Raw genomic sequence first — 22375 nt, 5'->3', positions numbered from 1 at the left:
AACACTGGATCTTATCATTCTTATTCATCTTGGTCAATTTGATGGGTAAAACTGTTTCTCTGCTGTTGTTTTAACTTGCATTAAATTTTTTTTGGGGAGTAGGCCAAGTTTCCCCCCACATATTTATTGACCATTAGTATTTCTTCTTTCCCCCTTCCCTTTCCCTCCTCTCCCCTCCCCTCCTCTCCTTTGACAGGGTCTCACTTGGTTGCCCAGGCTAGAGTGCAATGGAGTCATAGCTCACTGTAGCCTTGAACTCCTGGGCTCAAGTGACCCAGTAGCTAGGATTACAGGCACGCAAAACCACACCTGGCTAGTTTTTAATTTTTTTTTAAATAGAGACAGGGTCTCACTATATTTTCCAGGCTGGTCTCAAACTCCTGGACTCAAGGGATCCTCCTGCCTTGGCCTCCCAAAGTTCTGGGATTACAAATGTGAGCCACTGCACCCAGCTCTATTTATATTTCTTATGAATAAAACTAACAGAAGAAAAATGTGTGATTTTTTTTTTTTTAGTGGGACCAAAACGTTAAAAGAAGGTTCTGAGAATGGAGTAGCACATATCTTGGCTTTCTTCTTTTTGCCAGTCAAGGTGCTCAGAATAAGAGCTATTATAGAAATGTCAAGTCTAAAATGATTATGTAAGTCTACAGGCCAGCTGCTAGGTTATACCTGACTTTGTACCTCTGAATGTCAGGGCTGTTTACCACCTCCTGTCCTGTAAGAATCTTGCCCAGTCACTGAAATTGATTGGGCATAATGTCACCACTTCTGATCCTTACACAGTGGCATTTACTGAGGCAGGAAACGTCTTAAAAGTTAATTGCAATTTTCTCGATTATTTTAACTCACAATAGCGTGTTGCACCCTTAAACATGAGATGGGGAAATCATTTGTTTAAGGATGGTTTTACCTTAATCTGCTTTTCAAATGGCACTGAGTCAGATGTCTCTTGACATAGTTGCTCAGTCCATCTGGTGTACAGACGGTCATTGTTAATGTAACAGTGATCTGTGTCATGTATATGTGTCTAAACATCAAACAAATCAAACTCTTTTGATGTCCTTCTCAATCAGTCTTTAGTTTCAAAAATATTCTTTACACTGCTGAGTGTAACAGCAAAATTGCTTTAAGTCCTTTCTCTCCTCCCCCACTGTACACTCAAACAGTGTTTTAAGGAATTTGAAACACTTAACTGCTTCAAAAGACGCATGATAGGGGATGATTGCCTCTCTCTAGTATCCTTTTGGCACGTGTAACATACATGCAGTGGTGTGTTCATTTCTCAGTACTTCATGGTCTGTGGTGCCTGACAAGACCCAGTCTCCATTTGGAGGCTTTTCTGTTGCTTACCAGGGCTGCAGAGGAGCTGCTTTTTAAGGGCAGTATTTCAGTAGTGAACTGGGACTTTGGGGAGGCACAGCCTTTGGGGAGGGCACCACCAAGCTCTTTTAATTTTCACTAGTAACGTGGTAAGGCAGGCAGGCACAATTTACATTTGACACACAAGGTAACTGAGTTCCAGGCCTATGCATGGAGGAGACAGGATTTTAAAATTCCAAATCTCATGTGTTTTCTCACCACATCATGTGAGGTGTCCTATAGAACAATCCTTAAGTGAATGTGTTTCATATCAATTTTCAAAGATCATAGTCAGCATATAAAAATAGACAGTTAAATGTCCATGTTCCATTTACTGTCACTCCTTCCCCTGAATCATGTACTTGGCCACAAAGAAATCCTTCAAAAGCTCAAAGAAAATGGAGATATTTAACAGGTCACACTATCTGATCATGATGCAATGGGTATAGAAATAATAACAAGAAGGCAATTAAAAAATTTTTACCCACTTGCAAATTATGAAACACATTCACTGATAACCCTGGAATCAAAAAGAAAACCAAAAAAAATGACATCACTTTCATTTTCATTGGAAGTGAAAGTTATCAGAGAAGAAAGAAAAAAGAATATTTTATTGTCAAAACTTCTAAGCACAGTAAAAGCTATACTCAGAGGAAATATTTTATTCCTCTTAGAATAAAAAGAAAAAATAGGACAAGTAATTACTCAGCTTAAGAAAGAGAAACAAAATAATCCTAAAAAACTGGGAAGAAGGAATTAATAAAGATAAAAGCTGAAAGTAAAGGGATAGAATAATGCATAAATAAATCCAAAAGCTGGTTCTTTGGAAAGACCAGTAAAATAGATAAATCCGTTGAAAGCCCAATTAAGGGAAAATAAGATAGCAAAAGAGTACAAAGTAAAGGCAAAGAAAATAAATGGCAAACCAATAAATAGAAGATAAATTAAAATCATTTGGAGACTTGTATAAACAAACTCATGGTAAGAGGTTTGAAAACCAGCAAAAAAGGGTGATTTTTCAGCAAAATATAAATGATCAAAATTGATCCCAGAAGTAGAAACCTTGACTATATCAATTACTGTAGAAGATGCTGGAAAGGTAGTCAAAGAGTTAACATTCAAAAGGATTCCAGAGCCAGATGGTTACAGAGCTAACCTTTAAAGACAGGAAAACTGTGTCTGTCTGTCTGTCTGTCTATCTATCTATCTATCTATCTATCTATCTATCTATCTATCTGTCAATCATGTATCTGTGTTCTAGCTTTATTGAGGGATAGTTGTCAGACAAAATTTGTATATATTTAAGGTGTGCAACATCATGATTTGAGATATGTGTACACTGTGAAATGACTACCACAATCGAGCTAATTAACACATCCATTACTGCAAGTGCAGTGAGAACACTTAAGATCTACTCTCCTAGCAAATTTCAAGTATACAATACAGTGTTATTAACTATAGTCACCATCCTGCACATCATATCATCAGAATGTATACATCTTATTACTGATTATACCCTTTTGACCAACATCTCCCTATTTCCCACAGCCTCTGGCCACCCCAGTTCTACTCTCTGCTTCTGTGAGTTCAGTGACTTTAAATTCCACAAGTGATGGCCAGGCATGGTGGCTCACACCTGTAATCCCAGCACTTTGGGAGGCCAAGGCGGGCAGATCACGAGGTCAAGAGATCAAGACCATCCTGGCCAACATGGTGAAACCCTGTCTCTACTAAAAAGCACAAAAATTAGCTGGTTGTGGTGGCATGCGCCTGTAGTCCCAGCTACTCAGGAGGCTGAGGCAGGAAAATTATTTGAACCCAGGAGGCAGAGATTGCGGTGAGCTGAGATAACACCACTGCACTCCAGCCTGGGCAACAGAGCAAGACTCCGTCTCAAAAAAAAAAAAAAAAATCCGCAAGTGAGATCATACAGAATTTATCTTTGAGTCTGGCTTATTTCACTTGGCATAATGTCCTCCAAAGTTCATCCATGTTCTCACAAATAACAGGATTTCCTTCTTTTTTATGGCTAATAGTCCATTGTAAATATGTATGTCAGATTTTCTTTCTCTATTCATCCATTGAAGGACATGTAGGTTGTTTCCATTTTTTGGCTATTGCTAATAATACTGCAATGAATATGTTATTTAAACTCTTCCAAGTGAATTAAAAAAACACTTGCTTAAAATGTGTAGTGTGCTGGCCATAGTGCTAGTCCTAAAATAGGTGGTACATGCATGAGTGTGAATTCCTGCATGATAACTCATGGAATAATGGAAAACTAAGTCACAGGCTTTAACTATAACCTAGAACTGCATGTGTATGTTGTTCCTACCACCATGGTTCAGGTGGTGCCAAGGAATAGTGATCCATAGGCACATACAGAAAAGTAGATGGAAGGTGGTACTGAAGCAGGTCTTTGGAATATCCTCCTGAGAGAGTAGGTGGCAACTCACTTTTATTAGCCCATCTAAACATTATTTATAACCTATTGACATGCTTGGTTTGGGCATCATATTCAGGCTAGTGAGGTTTATGTCTTTATATGCTATATGCCTAAATTTATAGACCAGGAGGCAATGCAGTGTAGTGATAAGGGGTAGGGGCTCTGGAGTCCGACGGCCTGGATTTGATTCAACCATTTATGTTGGTTCAGCCATTTATGTGTGTGCCCTTGAGCACATTACATTATGTCTCTGTAGTTCACTTTCTCATCTGGAAAATGGGAATAATAATAGTATCTACCTCATAGGGTTGACATGAAGCTTTAGTATGTAAATATACATAAATTGCTTAGAACAGTGTCTGACACATGGAATGCACTCAATAAGTCAGTAATGATGATGATCCTGATGTTGATATTTATAATTATCATTATCATCATCTTCAGCAGTATTTTTATAAGTTAGAGGGAAAGGCTACGTATGGCTTTTGAATCAAACTGGCATACCTGTTAGCTTTGTCATGGGTGTGTTGTGTGCTCTTGGGACATTACTGAAATTTATTTTATTGTGGTAAAATGTGCATAACAAAATTTACCATTTTAATCATTTTAAGTGGACAGTTCAATGCTGTTAATACATTTGCATTGCTGTGCAAGCATCACCACCATCCATCCCTTGTAACTTTTCATCATCTCAAACTGAAACTCTGTTCCTATCAAACAATAACTGTATGGAACTTATTTTAAACATCTTTCTCTACGTCTGTGAGGTAGGCATACTTAGGGCTAGGTTGTGAGAACTAAATGTGGAAGAAATTGCAAAGCCCCACACATCTTATACAGCCTTAGTACTTCTTGTCCTTAGGAAACCCTACCTATATCTTCCCAAACCTGAGTGCTTAGGAAAGGGTCCTCTGCAGTCACATTGGTGGCTCTCAACATTCTTTATGTTCACCCTTCTCTTCTCTTCCCCCTCCATGGTGACCTTTTTCTCAGATATCTTGTTTTGTGAACAGGAACAGCATATGCAATGTGTTAACTCATTTTAGTTGCCAAGAATGTGCTAGGTGCTATTTGGGAGAGATAACTTCCTCCATTAGATTTACTGTATAAATTAGGTCAAACACTAAGTTGGAAAGAGGAAGTCAGTATCCATGGAAAATTTGTTATTTTGAATATACTTTTTTTTTCAACATTCCTTGAAGATGAAATGTGGTTTCCACTTGTGCATGATTACAACATTGAGAATCTAGAGTTATATGAAGACAGGCTTTTCTCCACACCTTTTTTGAATTACATGGACAAAAATTGGAATAGTAAAGGCAGCCCCAACTTAGGTTAAACACCTGATAAACTTGAAAACATAAAAGGAGTGGTGGTGATATTTCCACCCGATTTCTCTCTCTCTCTGTTTTTTTTTTTGGTTTGTTTGTTTGTTGTTTTTTTTTTTTTTTGCTTTGAATTCATACCCTATGTATCTCTTCTCCCTTTTCATACACATTTTAATATCAGCAGAATATTTCAGGTGGACTTTTCTCCAGCTGAACTTTCCAAATACCGAAATTACTTCAGGGTTTTTTTTTTATTTTTTATTTTGTGGTGTTTCCTTTCTGGCTGACTTTTTAGCCTTCTCAGTAGGAATGTTGTGACCTGTAAATATGATAGGGGTAATGGTGTTTAGATCTCATCACATGGCTCTTTGCTCTCACACTCATTTGACCTCTATATGCCTGTTTCTTTTCCTAATGTCATCCACATGTCTGACCTGGACTATGAAATACTTTGTTCCTGGGGTCACCCCTAACTAGTAAATCATTGTCTTAACCTGCAGCTCTATAGAGACAAGTGTGGAATATATCCTTTGTTGCAAATATTGAAGTATGCAGAGATTAATCAGACCTTGATGTTTGACTCCTATTTGTCTCACGTGTCTTGGGGGTTGGCATTGCCAGTGTAGGAATGGATTGAAAGTTGACAGTTTTAGATGATGAGCCACAGCCAAAGTGTGATGACTATTTGACTCCTATTTGAATATGGTGTGAAAATATAAACTGTGTTTCAGTAGTTCATCTGGCTCAGCATTTCTTAAACTGTGCTTTGTGAGCTATTAAAAGGTGTATGATGGAAAAAGGGATTCTGAAGTCCAATAAGTTTAGGAAAAGCTGAGTTAAAACTAAGAGTCTCTTAGTAAGAATTTCTCAGAACTGTTAGTCTAAACATTATGAACTCCAAGTGGGGAATATTTTATGCAGCATTTTCCAAACTTTATTTGATCCAGAATCTCCTGGGACATATCCTCTAGGACTCTGTGATGTGTTTATTGCTGGTTTTTTGTTTTTTTGTTTGTTTGCATTTTTTATACCTAACAAAATTTACCATTTTAACCATTTTTAGGTGTACAGCTTAGTAAGTTATATTCACAGTGTTATGCAATCGTCACCTGTATCCATTTGTCTTTGTTCAGGCTGCTATAACAAAATAGATTATAATGGCTTATAAACAACAGGACTTTATTTCTCACAGTTCTGGAGGCTGGGAAGTCCAAGGTCAAGGCACTGGCAGATTTGGCATCTGGTGAGGACCTGTTTCCTGGTTCATAGATGACCATGTTCTTTCTATGTCCTTCCATGGTGGAAAGGGCAAGGATGCTCTCTGGGGTCTCTTTTAAAAGATCAGTAATCCCATTTGTGAGGGCTCACCCTCGTGACTTAATCACTTCCTAACACTCCACTTCCAAATACCATCACATTGATGGGCACAAACATTCGGTCTATAGCACTATTTTGAGAACTTTTTCATCATCACAAACTAAAACTTTTTACTCATTAAACAACAACTACCCATTATCCCCTACCCTTACCTGAGACCCTGGTAACCTCTATTTTACCTTCTGTCTGTATGAATTTGACTACTCTAAGTACCTCATGTATAAGTGGAATCCTGCAGTATCTGTCCTTTTGTGTCTGGCTTATTTCACTTAGCATAATGTCTTCCAGATTTATTTACACTGTAGCATATGTCAGAATGTCATCCCTTTATAAGGCTAAATACTATTCCATTGTATGTATAGACCACATTTTGTTTATCTGTTCATCTGCTGATGAACATTTGGGTTGTTTCCACATTTTGGCCGTTATAAACTTTAGTGTGCGAGTGTCTATTTGAGTCTCCGCTTTCAGTTATTTTGGGCATATACCTAAAAGTGGGATTGCTGGATTATATTGTAATCCCATGTTTAACTTTTTGAGGAAACATCAAACTGTTTTCCATAGCAGTTACACCATTTTACATTCTCAGCAGCAATGCACAGTGGTTCTAGTTTCTCTATATTCTCATCAACACTTGATATTTTCTGTCTTTTTAAAAATAGCCATTCTAATGAGTGTGAAGCGATATCTCATTGTGTTTGATTTGCCTTTTGTTATTGTTGTTAACTTCCAACCCAACTCAGACTGATACGTGATTCTACTACCATTGATTACACAGTTCAGCACAATATATGACTCATGTGGGTTGGAGACAATCCAAAATGGTATACTCCTTGTTCAATGAAATGAGTTCATTGATCACACAGTTGGATGTGAGTAGAACACCAAATTGTTATAAAAGTTTTTAAATGCTTTGCTTAGCTTCTCTTCTCTTTTCTCTTCTCTTCTCCTTTCCCTTCCTTTCCCTCCCCTCCCCTCCACTCCCCTTCCTTTCCCTCCACTACCCTCCCCTCCCCTCCTCTCCCCTCCCCTCCTCTCCCCTCCCCTCCTCTCCCCTCCCCTCCTCTCCCCTCCCCTCCTCTCCCCTCCCCTCTCCTTCCCTTTTTGACACAGGGTCTCACTCTGTCGCCTAGGCTAGAGTGCAGTGGCATGATCTCAGCTCACTACATCCTCAACCTCCTGGGCTCCATCAATCCTCCCACCTCAGTCTCCCAAGTAGCTGGGACTATAGGCACATGTCACCATGCCTGGCTAATTTTTGTATTTTTTTGTAGAGATGAGATAGCATCATGTTGCCCGCACTGCTCTCAAACCCCTGGGCTCAAGTGATCCACCTGCTTTGGCCTCCCAAAGTGCTAGGATTATAGGCATGAGCACTGTGCCTTGCCTAAATGCTTACTTTCAATTCTGCAGTTATTTCATCATGGACCAGTACCAAACCCATAGCAATCCACAGACCACAGTTTATCACTGCTCTCAAGTCACATTTTACATGTCAAATATATGGGAACTGTTTAATGGCATATGATAGATAGTTAAAGCAGTTTTATTCTAAAATAAGTGAAGATATTTTTCATTCAATTCCCAAAATGCAACTAGTGAATTATGTTGGAAAACAATCTGGCCATATAATATACTAATGTATATGTTGGGTTTTAAGGTTAGTTTAAGTAGCCTGGGGAATAGTTCAGTAATTTTTTGGAGGGATAGATTCCTTGGAATCCAGACAGTTTTCCTGATAGGCTGCACTGTGGTATTGCCCCTCAAGTGAGCTTGAATGTCAAGTCCTTGAGAGGTGATACAGCTGCTGTTTGGATGGTCATGAGTCTGGAATCCAGATAGAGATAAAATCAGGGTGCAAAAGCCAACAGAGTCTTTGGGGTTGGGCACTCTATTTCCCTAACTGTCCTATGAGGAAAAAATAACTAATATATGCTATGCTGGCAAGGAATTGTGCTTCCAAAGCTCTTCCAAGCAGAGTTAATTAAGTAATGTATGCTCACTTCATTTTGTAGTTGGTCCTCTTTGACATCAGGACTGTTAACTTCAGCAAATGGAAGCAGCATTACAGCTTAGTGCATAGTTCCAAAAGAATATCTTTAAAGCAAAACCAAATTTGATCACTTTGTATGCTAAAAATGATAGTAGTAATTCACATTCTACTCTAAAACTCCGAAAGAAAAATCCACATCTGATCCACTTTTGTGAGTGCAGCCAGTATTGATAGTTTTGTCTGCCCTAGGGAGTCTCATTTTCCTTCTTTTGGAAACTATTCCTTCTCTATTCCTCCCTGACCAAGGATTCACAGTCTTTTCTATCCTCTTTCATTAGCTACTATTGGAGGGAACTTGACCCTAGACAGGTCAATATGGGTCTTTTCCTGGGATGTTTTTCAAACCGCAAGTGAGAAGAGAGTCAGTCCTCTGGGGGGGCGCCAGCCTTCATGTATGACACTTGGGAACTAGAGGTTCATGTGGAAGAAACTCATGAACAGCAAGAGCCAATAAGCCAACATTTAGAGTGGGCAGACAAGAGATGAAGTAAGTCCAGGTCCCCAGTACCTGAGGCCTTGGTTTCTAGCTGTTTCAGTGAGTCAGCTGCATCCCCACCCTGCGCCCTGCTGGGTCATACTGGACTCTGTAATCCAATATATGCCTATTTACGTCTGGATTTCTCTCACTTGCAAATAAGAGTCTCTTATCATGACCCCTTCCTGCTCAAAACACTTAATATACTACCTTTCAAACAGCAAGTATGCCGTTGATAGCTTTGAGTAAGCTTTAAAAGTTAAAGTTAACATAGCCTAAGTGCTGACTCATCATCATTCTAACCCAGACTCACACTTTGCTCCCATTGTTGAAAAAACAGTAACAGATTATTTCAAAATACCGTAAAATATCCAACTTTATATTCTTTTTAAAAAATCATTTTTAGATATAGAATATGGGATGGGTGAAGTGAAGGGGATTTAACTCTTGAGGGCTAATGACATCTGTGAGCGAGAAGAAGGTGAAGGCATGGCAGAGAGGTGGAAGGAAGTAGAGGAGGCTTGTTCACACTTCTTCCAAGATTGGAAGAGGGGGCTGACCAAGAATGCCTGGAAGGATTAACAAGTGGATCCAGGAGCCTACTGATGTGGGAGCTCATAAATTTGTGGCAGTTCCAGGCCCAATCATGGCAGCATTATGTCCAGTAGCACTGCGAGTCAAGCATTAGAGACTTAGGGTGATAAATAATATTCCTCTCTTCCTCTTCCAGCTGAGACATAAACATGGGAATCAGACAAAGATCACAGTATCATCTTGACTTCTCATGGAACAAACTGGAGAACATGAGTTTAGCGCTTCAACAAAGTGGGTTTGCTAATCCTCAATCCTGAATTAAATGAATGTATCCACCCATTTCTGGCACAGCTGGGCAACCACAGGCCTCCCCAGAGAGAGGCCCCTTACCACACGGCAGAGACCAAGAGCTTGTCTCAGGAAATGCAAATGGCTGAGCAGGAATGTCCCATTTCTTCTCCCAAACCAGCTTAGGAAAGGAGGAGGGAGGGGCCGGGAGTGTTATCCCTGCTGATGTCCCTCCATATAGACACACAGCTGATCCTTCTTCCAGTGGAGGCAAGAGATGGCTGGTTTCGATGCCAAGGCTCACTGTCCCAGGCTAACTGTTCCATCTGTGTTATTTCCTCCTCCTAGTCCTTGTTCTCTTATAGAATGACAAAGAGGTGGGGATGCTGAAGCTCCAGGCAGTGGCCTAGACTGGATCACGAAGGAAATAAGGCAACAAGGGGAGAGAGAAATGGACTGAGAGAAAAGAGCAAAGTCTGGAAATGAAAGAGCAGGTGTTATAGGAGAGAAAGAATGAGAATCCTAGAAGAAGAGGGACTAAGGTCAAAGAGGAGGAGCATTTACTTCTTATGCCCCAGTTATTGTTGTTCTAGGTGATATCTAGGTTAAAAGAGAGCAAGAGAGCACTGCAAAGGCCCTGGCAGGAGCTCACCTGGCATGTCTGAGGACCCGTGAGCAGGTGCCTGGTTGAAGCCGCATCGGGGGTGGTAGGTAGGGGAGCCTCGGAGATGTGATCAGAAATGTTGTGGGTAACAGGTTCTATAGGACTCATAAGGACATAGGCTTTTAGAAGAGAAACCTGGGACAGAGAAGGGTTAGGGGGCAGAGCTGGGATCCTCAGTGTGGTGGTGTGACATTTGACTCCAGACACACAGTGCTTCCTGAAACAGTGCTCTGGGCTGGCTTCCCTGGCACTGTCTTCCCTGGTTCTCCTCCTCCTTGTGTTTGCTCCTCTTCAGGCATGATGAACTCATCCTCCTCTAACTGTCCTTTACATGTGGATGATGTCTCTGGGTTAGCCTTGCTCGTCCCATGTCTGACCTCTCCCAGGAAATATCCTGCTTTCCCTTGGCTTCTCCTGTGTTCCTGGGTTGGTGATTCCCAAACCTACATATTCTACAGGGGCCTTGCTTCTCTACTCCAAACCCAAATATAAGTCCCTGATGAGCTGTGGCTCTCTAAATATAGAGTGCTCCCAATTTATTTCCCTTCCTCACAGATCACCTCTTGCTCCTGTTCCTTAGGACGATCTCAATGGCTAAAAACCATGGCATTACCTGAAACCCCATCTTTCCCCTTGTCCTCTATCCCCACATCCACTCAATGGCCAATCCAAAGAGAGGTGTTCATATCTGCCCCCTCTGGTTTAGCTCTCCCTGAAATCTTTTAAAATTAGTTAATTAATTGTTTTGTTTTGTTTTTGAGACAGGGTCTCGCTCTATTGCCGAGGCTGGAGTGTAGTGGCCCAATCACGGCTCACTTCAACTTCTGCCTCCCAGGTTCAAGCCATCCTTCCACCTCAGCCTCTTGAGTAGTTGGGACTACAGGTGTGCACCACCAGTCCCATCTGATTTTTTAAATTTTTGTAGAGATAAGGTTTCGCCACATTGCCCAGGCTGGTCTCGAACTTCTGGGCTCAAGTGATCTGCCTGCCTCCTAAAGTGCTGAAATTGCAGGCACAAACTACCAGGCCACGCCAGGCCTGGGATCTTAAATGGACCCTCTCCTCCACTCATTGGCTCTCTCCCACTGCACCTGACATCTTTTCCCAAAACAAAGCTAGGATCCCAGGACTCCTGTTCTCATGAACTGGTCTGGCTTCCCCACTGCCCAAAGAACAGCCCAGATCTTTAGCAGGACACTCACAGCCCTCCTCTGTCTCACCTTTCATAGTTCTCTTCCCCTCCCACCTCCCCTTTTCTCTTCTGTGATCCACTGCGCTTCTGCTCATTTCCCATCCATAAAATGTTTTCTTCTGCTTCAAGCAGCCACCCAGCTGCCACCTTCTGGGTCAAACCTCCCCAGAATTCCCCCAGGCAGAATGAGTAGCTCTTTTCTCTCAGTGGAAGAGCTGGTATCCTCATTAAGTGCTCCTGGCAAATAAAAATGCATTGAAAGTCTGGCAAGTGCTGATTGTTGTTGGACATCAGCCAGTCACTGGAGTGTGACTGTTACCCATACAGGCTGAGGCAGCAACTGTGAACACACGGCAGGTACAGGAAATCCCCAAATTCTATTAATTACGGGGTAAGTTCCTAGAGATATTTTGGTGATGTATTCCTTAAGTTCTGAGTTTCTTAATTGCATTTCTGTTAAAGGGAGTTTGCTTCAAATGTAGAAAACCTAACCAAAACCATGTTTAAAAGAAAAACAAGTCTTATAGGTAGAATAGAAAAGTAACATTATTGTTGGTTGTGGATTTCCTAACAAGATCTGGGTCTTCTGTGACAGACTTGCAAATCTGAAAGTCTTTCTGAGGTATGCTAGTCCTTATTAAAATTTCTTCTTTCTTTTCTCATTCTCTTGCTTGCTTGCCTGCTTGCTTGCTTGACAAGGTCTTGCTTTGTTACCTAGGCTGAAGTGCAGTGGTGCGATCATAGCTCACTGCAGCCTCTACCTCCTGGGCTCAGGTGATCCTCCCACCCCAGCCTCCTGAGCAGCTGGGACTACAGGCATGCTCCAGCATGCCCAGCTAATTTTTTAAAAAACATTTTATAGAGAGAGTCTTGCTCTATTGCCCAGGCTGGTCTTGAACTTCTGGCCTCAAGGGATCCTCCTGCTTCTGCCTCTCAAAGCACTGGCAATACAAGTGTGACCCACTGCACCTGGGCCTTATTAAGATTTTTAGGGCAAATATTTCTTGTAGAAAATATATAAAAATGAGAACTTCAAAAGAGGTAATTCTAGTTTACATTTTAATATTTTCCACCTAGTCTTTTCATTTATAGAAACTGAGAATTATATGGATGCTTTATTCATATATTGCATTTTAAATATCTGGCAGTAAAGGTGTCTGGATTCATTTGAAACCCAGATGAGCACTCCCTTCATTTTCTGTGAACCCAAATCCATGATCATGTTGATCTTTCCCTAACGGGGTAAAAGAAATAAAGCCAAGAAGGTTGGGCACAGAAGGGAGCTTCTCATTCCCTGTCTGGTTTCCATAGAGAACTACCAAATGCAGGGTGTCTGCCCCAGAGCCAGAAAGCAAGAGAGAAACCTTTTTTCAGATGGAAATGACAACTGAAGAAAGAGAAAGGTAGCAAGGAGCTTCTTGCTTGCCTTCGGAAGAAAAGAGGAAGAAGGGCCTGGATGAGGCCCCCTCCTCCTGCTCCTTCTCCCTCTGATAGCACTGCCATGGGCTGAGGAAACCTCTTCTGTAGCTGTTGGGATCCTTGATCCAACTGTTGTCAGAGGAGACGTGCACCTGGCATCTCTGAATATGCATATATCCCACTGAAGTGTTCTGCCCAGCTTTTAGGTTCCATCATGTAATTCCTACTCTTCTTCATGTGTACTTTGGATGAAGTAGGCTTTTCTGGTCTGAACTTAGAACCACCATGCAAGGATTTATATCTGTGGGATAATTACAAATGATGGCTTATAAGCAGCTACCTTACAAATGACTTTTGGTATGTAGCCTGCCCCTAAATTTGAGGCTGTTTGTATAAAACTGCCAAGCTGGTGGTTAATAACAACTGAGTAACAATAGCAGCAACTGTCTTTTTTTTTTCTTTGCCATCTCCTATGTAACTGGCAAGTGCTATACCTACACAGTGTGCCTGTTTTTCATAGATGGATAAACTGTTTTTCATCATCGCATCTTCCATGGTCCTTTCGTGCCTGAGTGAACAAGAATGTCTTAATAAAAACTTCCACACAGTGAGTGCCCAGAAGGTGCCAGACACTGAGCTGTGTTCTTAATGCATGTTTTCTTTAATTATGACATCCCTACAGGTCGATAGCATCCCCCACCTTACGAGTTAGGAATCTGAGGATATGAGGATCAGAAAGGTTAGGATCTATGCCCAAGGACACGTAGCTAAGAAGCAGACAAGGCTTCTTACTGGAAAAGCTTCTAACTGGAAAAGCTATTTGTGCCCTGTTCCTTGATACATTTGTTCTTCTCTTGCTTCTGTTTTCTAATTTGATGTCATAACTCTATTTATGTGTATCTTGAACAATTCCAGTTATTTGATGGATTGTGAAGACTAAGGAATTCTGCTTTATTCATTGTTACAGATACCTAGAAGAGTACGTAGCACATTGAATTGAGTTTATTTAAGTATTTAGTGAGCACTTGGTACATGTCAGGAACTTTGCTATACTCTGGGGTAGAGACCATCCTGGGCTATACCCTCACCTTGCCTTTGGAGTGAGAAAGGAAAGGGAGTGAGTTGCAAGGATGTCTTTAGAGTAAGAGGCCCTGGGAAGGTAGCAAGCTCAGGTCTTACCATAGCCCTTGGGGAATGTTTTTATACACAGGGCAAGCCCACAAATCAATGAAATGAGAAACCACTGGCCCATGAACAAGGAGGGTTTAATGTATGGAAGTTACATAAACAGTGGTATAAATCCATATATTAATATTAGTCTAGTACAAAATAGACTCTTTGAGGAACTTTATGTTATGTCTGTCTGTTGAATTGAGACTCATGCACTACTTGCCAATTAGCCAGAAATGGTGACTTTCCATCAGTAGCACCTGAGGATTTACCTCATGACTTTGCGGTGGTCATCTCAGAGGTGACAACCATTTTTCCTTGAATTTTGTGGAATAGATTTTTACTAATGAAGTCACAATCCTACCTAGTCCAATTTATCTTTTAGAAATTCAAGAACCTTTTCTCACAAACTTTTTTGGGAAAAATCTCAAACATACAGAAAAATTCGAAGAAAGGTATGGTGAATAACTGAATACAGGGTCAGCCAGCTACGGCCTATGGGCCAAATCCACCCAATGCCTGCCTTGGTAAATAAAATTTGTTAGAATACAGACACACACGTTTGTTTACATATGATCTGGTTACAACAACAGTGTTGAATTATTTTAACAGAGACCACCATGTGGCCCACAAGGCCTAGAAGATTTACTATCCGACCCTTTATAGAAAAAGTTGACTGACCCTTGATCTAGATTCACTGCTTGTTACTATTTTACTATGTGCTTTATCTCTGTCTTCACAGACAGGCAGACATAGTCGCAACCTCTCTCTCTGTCTCCCTTCCCCCACACGTGTGAACATATATACACATGCATACTTTTTTTTTGAACCATTTGAACATTATGTTACTGACATTATGATAATTCACCCCTAAATAATTCATATGGATGCTTAAAAATAAAGGCAGTCTCTCATATAAATGCAAAATCATAATCACACCTAAAAAATTAACATTCATTCAACAATATCATCCAATGTGCAGTTCATATTTAAATTTGACTTTTACACCCTCACTTAGTTTTTCCTCTGGGATCTGGGGTCTAATCAAAGATCATGCATTGCATTTGGTCATGATGGCTTTGATCGCCCATTTTTGTTTTACATGACATTGACTTTTTTTGAAGAGTCCTTTAAAAACTTCTTGCAAAGATGTATGGGTTTGTTAGCTCCATGATAGTAAGAGCTAAATATATAGCCATTATAGTAAAGCAGTGTCTTGTACTTCTTTTCCCTTGGGATAGAGACACTTTTAGTGTTTGGCTTCCAAAGTTAACACACTAAGATGTGGGCTTTGCTGGAAATTGTAAATGTGGAAAAATCTCAGTGTGAACAGCAAGGCAGATGAGAATTCACAGGATGCATTTTATGTAATTGAAGGCACAGCCCTTCTCGCTTGCTCCAGTGGCTGCCCTTGCTAGCTCTTGGCTGGGTGGCTCTTCCTTCTGGGTTTTCTTCTGCCTAGGGCCTGGCTCCCCTCCAGCATCATTAGGTTGTAGCAAGAAGCTGGAAACAGACCTGCAGTTATTTAAATCTTCTAGCCCAAATTGTTTGGGCTGGCTGGCAGCACAAAGCTTTTGTGTTTGCAGGCTGCGTACTGAACATAGCATGGTGTTCAAGGGCGGGTCTGTGCGTCTGCAATGCACATAGGAGGAGCACCCTGTTGAGAATCTGTGGGGGTCACAGTCATGCACCTCTTAGGAGACTATATGCTGGTCACAGGTCTTGTCCTTTATTGTGATGTCAAATGATTCCCAGAGAGTGTCAACACTTCCTTTGCTTTCCTCTGGGCAGAAAGCACTCAGAGCTTAAAGACCAATCAGTGGATACTTGCACTCTCAAGTGAAGACTCACCTGGCTCTGTACTAGTCACTCTTTGGTTTGGAGTTGCCTCATTGGGTAGTTAAAGGGTTTGTTTACTGTTCCTGAATGGTAGAATTGTACGTGAGAGGTGCACATGTTTTTGAATGTGGTATCCTCAAGATTGTTCAAGGCTAGAGTCAGTGGAGAATTTGAGAGTCACAGAGCCAAGTAAGTTAAGAGAGTGCATATTTATGTGTGTTTGTTTGCTGGTGGGTGGCAAGGAGGAAGAAGAACATCATAGAGAAAGAGAAGAGACAAGAAGAAAAAAACTAAAATGGAAATTTCAGGAAGGCTGAATTCAGAATAAGGCACCTGGAAACTTGGAGAGGTGGGAAAAAGAATTGGCACTTTTCAGACTTAGATTTTTAACATCTGGGGAAACTTTCCCCCCCGCCCCCTACCTGTGTGGAGTTAATTGGGAGTTGGATTTAGTAGCAGGGTGACTGGTATGGTGTATAACCTCTCTGTGCCTCAACTACTCCTCTAGAAAATGGAGACAATAACAGTGACTGCTGTGTATGGCTGTTTTGAAAATAAACTAAATAATCCATATACATCCTCAGAACAGACCAGGTAGATAGATGGCAAATGCTTGAAGAGTGTAAGCTACAAACGTTTAGTTTATATTAATAAGTGCCCCATTGGTGAATATATATGGTGAATTATATTTACCATAATGGTCTGATATCTGAAGCCTTCACCTATCTTTAACCTATTTTCTTAACAATAATGAGTAAATTTTTTAAAGCCTTTTAAAAAAGAATTCACCAACTGCGCATGGTGACTCATGCCTATAATCCCAGCACTTTGCAGGGCCAAGGTGGGCAGATCACTTGAGCTCGAGACCAGCCTAGCCAACATGGTGAAACTTCATCTCTACTAAAAATACAGAAATTAGCCAGGCATGGTGGTTCATGCCTGTGGTCCCAGCTACTCAGGAGGCTGAGGCAGGAGAATCACTTGAACCTAGGAGGTGGAGACTGAAGTGAGCCGAGATTGCATACTACACTCCAGCCTGGGTGACACAGTCGGACTCCATCTCAAAAAAAAAGAAAGAAAGAAAGAAAAAGAAATTCACTGGCAAACTTTTGATTCTCATATTGACAAAATATTTTTCCACTTTTTAGCAATAGTTTATTGTACTAACTTTTTATCTCCATATGTGCTCATAAATATTCCAATAATAACAAAGTAGGTGACTTTTATTCCTTCTTCTTTTTCTAACCAATCATTTACATGTAAGCATACCAAGTGAACATCCACATGTACTTATTCCACTGGCAATAAGAAAAGCAAAATTCCAGGGAGAAGATTTTGCTGTCTCTGGAAAATGATGTGACCCAAATTGGAAGTCTGAGTACTGAGTAAAGACAAGTGTGGAAGCAAGTAAGACTGGCGTGGTTGGCATAGCTAAAATCAGTAATACATTGATATGTCTTGTGATAACACAGTTAACTAGAAAAAAAGGTGGAAAACAGTTTATTTCAAGTAACTGAAATATTGGGACAAAATAAGTATTTTGAAAAGAAAGATGTTGTATTTAAATTAAGTAACAGGATGATCAATGCACAACTAGAAAATTTGGGTCTGTTAGAAAGGACTCCGTATCACCACTTTTTTCATTCCTTGCCTTCTTTCCTTTTCTTTTCTACCTAGGACAGGGTCGATCAATGAAGCATATATGCCAGAGAAAGTGGAAAACTGTAAAACTCAGGGGATGGGAGGGAACTCTTACATTTGATAATTTAAAAATGTGGAAAGTGACTGAAGGAGACACTGGTGAGGGTATAGGTGACTTCAGACATGATCTGAGCAGCTAGCTCACTGTCAGCCTCTGAGAGTTATTGTGAACGATGGCATCTCTTGCCTGCTGAAAAAGACCGAGGCTTTACCCAAAAAGAAAACATCCTGGGATGAAGGCACCCTCATTGGGGGAAAATAAGGTTGTAGTAACTCCTCATTGGTCTCCCTGTCTCCCATCTTGTTCCTTTGAATACTTTCTTCACACCATCTACCTCCCACCAACCCCACCTGCAACAATCTCCTTCCACCATAGATCTAGGCTTTCACTTCTCAGATACAGCCCCCTGTGACATTCTGCAACTTGCCTTCCATGGCCTTCGAGGCCTGTATGATCAGCCTCTACCTGCATAGCCTCATCTTCCTTTGGTGCTGGCCTCAGGTTTTTATGCTTGAATTCTTCACATAAGACATGTTGTTTTGGACCTCCATCCTTTGGGGGCTGTGTGATCTTGGACAGTTTGATAAATTGTTCTGTGCCTTAGATCACTCATCTGTCAAAATTGTTCATAAAGTTGTACACGAATTAAATGCGTGAATATATGTAAAGTTCTTGGAATAATGCATGGTGAATAATAAGGGCAATGGAAAGGTTAGCAACTTATTGCTGTTGTTATTTTGAACCTGGATGTATTAATTTTTTATTACTGCATAAACCTAATGTGTTTCCCCTTTGGTTATCTCTCATTTTCTGAATGTCAGAAGTCTGGATATGGTGTAACTGGGTTTTTAGCTCAGGGTCCCACAGGACTGAAATCAAAGTATTAGTGTGGGCTGAGATCCTATCTGAACATCTTCCAAGCTTCTTCCAAGCTCATGTGGTTGTTAACATAATTCATCCCCTTGCAGCTGTAGAATTCGTGGCCGGCATGAATTCTGACCTCACCTTCTTCTAAGAGATTCCCTGATTAGGTCAGGCCCAATCAGATAATCTTTCTTTTGATTAACTCCAAGTCAACTTGCTAGTGATATATCACAGAGTGATAGCCCATCATATTCACAGACTTCACTTGCACTCAAGAAGAGGTGTGTACATTGCAGGCAGGATTCTTGGGGGTTATCTTAGAATCCGGACTACAAACTGGGTAACTGGGAAATATCTTTTCTGTTCACTCAGTTGAATTGCACGTGGGTGAATATATGATTCTGTAATCACCATCATTTCAGATTTTTGTAGCATCTTTCTCACAGCATTCAGATGGATTCACATCAGTCTGGCTTCTGGAGCCAACATTCCCTACCCTGTAGTTTTCACTAACCAACGGGGTCAGTTACCACCTTCAAAAGTCTTTTAGGAAGAGGACAGTTAGAGACTTGTAACTGATAAACCTCTTGACTAATATCCTGGAGTTCCAAAAGGATGACCCACAATTTGCAGTCCCTTTCAGAACCATTTGTTTGTACTTAATGACTTAAAATAGATGGAGACTGACCCCTCCTTAATTGTCAATGGTGCCTGCCAATTCAGAGTAAATTTGTATCTGCTAGAGAAAATTTCACTTTCTTTTGACAGTCTTTTGCATTAGTCTTTTAAAAGCTTTCCCTGTCCTTTTTTTCTCATTTCAATTAAGTCTACATTTTTTTTTCTTGCATTTAACCCAGTTTATAATCCACAAAGAGGTATTCCTAGTCAACACCCATAAAGGTATTACTAGTCAAAAACCCATAAAGATGTATATACAACAAGACAGGGACAAAGAAGCAATAAGGAATACCTGTTTTTGAGTACAGTTCCCCCTAACAATGTTAAGTTTTCCTTTTCTTGTTTTTTTTTTTTTTGTTGTTGTTGTTTGTTTGTTTTTGTTTTTGTTTTGAGACAGAGTCTCGCTCTGTTGCCCAGGCTGGAGTGAAGTGGCGCGATCTCGGCTCACTGCAAGCTCTTCCTCCCGGGTTCATGCCATTCTCCTGTCTCAGCCTCCCGAGTAGCTGGGACTACAGGCCCTGCCACCACGCCCGGCTAATTTTTGTATGTTTGGTAGAGACGGGGTTTCACCATGTTAGCCAGGATGGTCTCGATCTCCTGACCTCATGGATCCACCCGCCTCAGCCTCCCAAAGTGCTGGGATTACAGGCGTGAGCCACTGCACCTGGCCTAAGTTTTCCTTTTAATGGCATTTTACTTGTAGTTTTATACAAATGTGTCAAGCTAAAGGGAAAAATGAATCTGGCATGGCTGTGGGTTTGGAGGTTTGAAGTGTCTGTTTATCTGGCATTTCCTAACAAAGTATGATTTGTTATGCAAGCTATGATTTAGACCTGACCATAGCTGCCTTAGTGACCAGTATCCCTACAGCAACTTGGGAGGGGCTGGTTCATAAAGATAATCTAAGATAATATAGACTTGGATTTCTTTTTTTTCCTTCTAGGACAATATTATCTTATTCTTGAGAGGTTGTAAAGAGCTTGGCCTTAAAGAATCTCAACTTTTTGACCCAAGTGACCTCCAGGATACATCCAACAGAGTAACAGTCAAGTAAGTAAAGCATGATTTATATTTAAGGGAGACTCCTTTATAGTTTGATTTGCAATTTTGTGATGATGTTGTAAGTTCTAAGAGACAGAGAATTGGTTATGCTTAATAAAATAAAAATGTGAAGGTAAAAATCAACTTTCGAAACAACTCACGCTGGCTTTCCCTCTGTGCATAGCTTTCATTCTAATCATAATTTTTTTGAATGCAAAAATCTTGCATATAGAGTTTGAATTTTGAAGAGAAGGAGAAAAATGTTAAATAAAGCTTAACAGAGAGGCAAGAAACAAATAGGCACAGAATCAGTGTGTTAGACAGAAACTTTTATTGGCGCCAATTGAGCATTTGAATAGGCTCTTGGAAGGTAAACAGATCTGAACTCTGCTATGCAAGGAAGGCATTAGATTTTGGAGAACTCACTTCTTCATTTACAATTGTAACTGTCTTCTCATATGTGTCAGTGATCAAGTTCTTTGAAGATGGATCATTGGCACTTTGACTATATCTACTTAGTGAGCCCTGTTTGGGCCAAATAAGTCTTGGAGCAGAGTGTCACAATAAAAGAGACAGCAATGTACTTCGTGTAAAGAAATAGCTTGTGACCAGGGTATGAGATGGCAGAGATAACTTTCCTGTAGTTTAGAAGTTCTTTAGATCCTGCTGATTTCATATAAAACATTTTCCACTTTAGCCAAACAGTGTTTGACATGGATATGCCTGAATAATAAACATAGTTTCATAGATGGGGTCTGTGAATTAGTAACTTTTCTTCTTTTGATTGTTTTTGGAGTCATTTTATCATGAAAGAACAGAAAAGGGAGAGAAGCCAAAATTCAGAGCTGTTAATTTTATACTATTTGCTTGATTTTATACTATTTGCTTGATTTTTATACTATTCGATTTATACTATTTGCTTGATTTTTATGCTATTTGGTTTTATACTATTTGCTTGATTTTTTATACTATTTGATTTTATACTATTTGCTAGATTTTTTTATTTTTTAAAAAGGATGAGGAAAAATAGGAAAAAAGTGACTACTGGATAAAATAAAATTTGGATTTTATATTGGATTTTATGATTCATGACTGGGAATATGGGGGAATCAGTGGTGATCTATTATCTAAAATTACTTTTCTGTTGTCAATGTGCCATTCTTTAAAACTTCTCTGGGAAAAATTTTAGCTAAGCGAAAAAATAACAGAGTAAAATTTAGGATATTTGAATATGGAAACCACACTAAACCTCATCTTGGTCATCACATGCCCCATTTATTATTGTACTTAAATCTATCCTCTATAAACCATTGTTCACTTTCGGAAATTGTTTTAGGTTCTGCCTCATCTCCCATTCATAGTTTCACCTGGGTGGCAAGTGACCAGAAACTATAGTAACTGTGCAGCTTCATAGGTAATAATTAGTCACACACACATTGCTTGGAGGGTGAAGGAAAGGTCACTTTGAAAGTGTCTGCTGCTGCATTCATTTTTTTTTTTTTAGAGCCACTTTAAATCAATATGTTACTAAACCAGAATTCTGAACCTGATTGGTTTTAAAAATTCAGAACTCGTATCACCTCTATTGCTTATCTACAAAAAACTGGGCATCAGGAAAATGAGGATCTAGCCCTAGGTCTGCTGCTCACTAGATCTGAAGCCCTAGTTAAGCTCCCTTCTTCAGCAGGCCCCATGTATTCATCTAAAAATGGAAACTGGACAGAATATTCCATCTGGTATGATTCTAGGTACAGCTTGCTCAGTGCAGATATGGGAAGATGGAACAACCGACTTGTAAAGAAAGAAACTTTAAATCAAGGTGTGGAAAGAAACCTAAAGGGGAAAATGTCACTTAGGCAAATGATACATGGATACAGTCCCTTCTTAGTTACTGTACCATCTTTTTGTTTTCCTGTCCATTTCTCCTTCTTTTTTTTCTGTCT

At 40.2% G+C, this 22375-nt stretch overlaps 1 protein-coding gene across 17 annotated transcripts in view; it reads left to right on the top strand.

Moving 5' to 3' along the window:
• Positions 1-22375, top strand: part of LIMCH1 (LIM and calponin homology domains 1) — a 341748-nt gene that overhangs the window by 219796 nt on the left and 99577 nt on the right. For 16 of the 17 annotated variants that reach the window (XM_009206726.4, XM_017958654.3, XM_021938405.2 and 13 more), the window contains one exon: positions 20335-20441. In XM_009206726.4, the coding sequence (XP_009204990.3) occupies positions 20335-20441 (107 nt within the window). Of the gene's footprint in view, positions 1-12826; positions 16497-20334; positions 20442-22375 lie in introns of those variants that run through there. The other variant, XM_009206737.4, reaches the window with a different exon arrangement.

The sequence above is a fragment of the Papio anubis genome, chromosome 3, assembly GCF_008728515.1.
Source record: "Papio anubis isolate 15944 chromosome 3, Panubis1.0, whole genome shotgun sequence".
NCBI lineage: Eukaryota > Metazoa > Chordata > Mammalia > Primates > Cercopithecidae > Papio > Papio anubis.
Note: the sequence above shows the minus strand (reverse complement) of the source record. Positions and strands in the feature narration are given on the sequence as shown.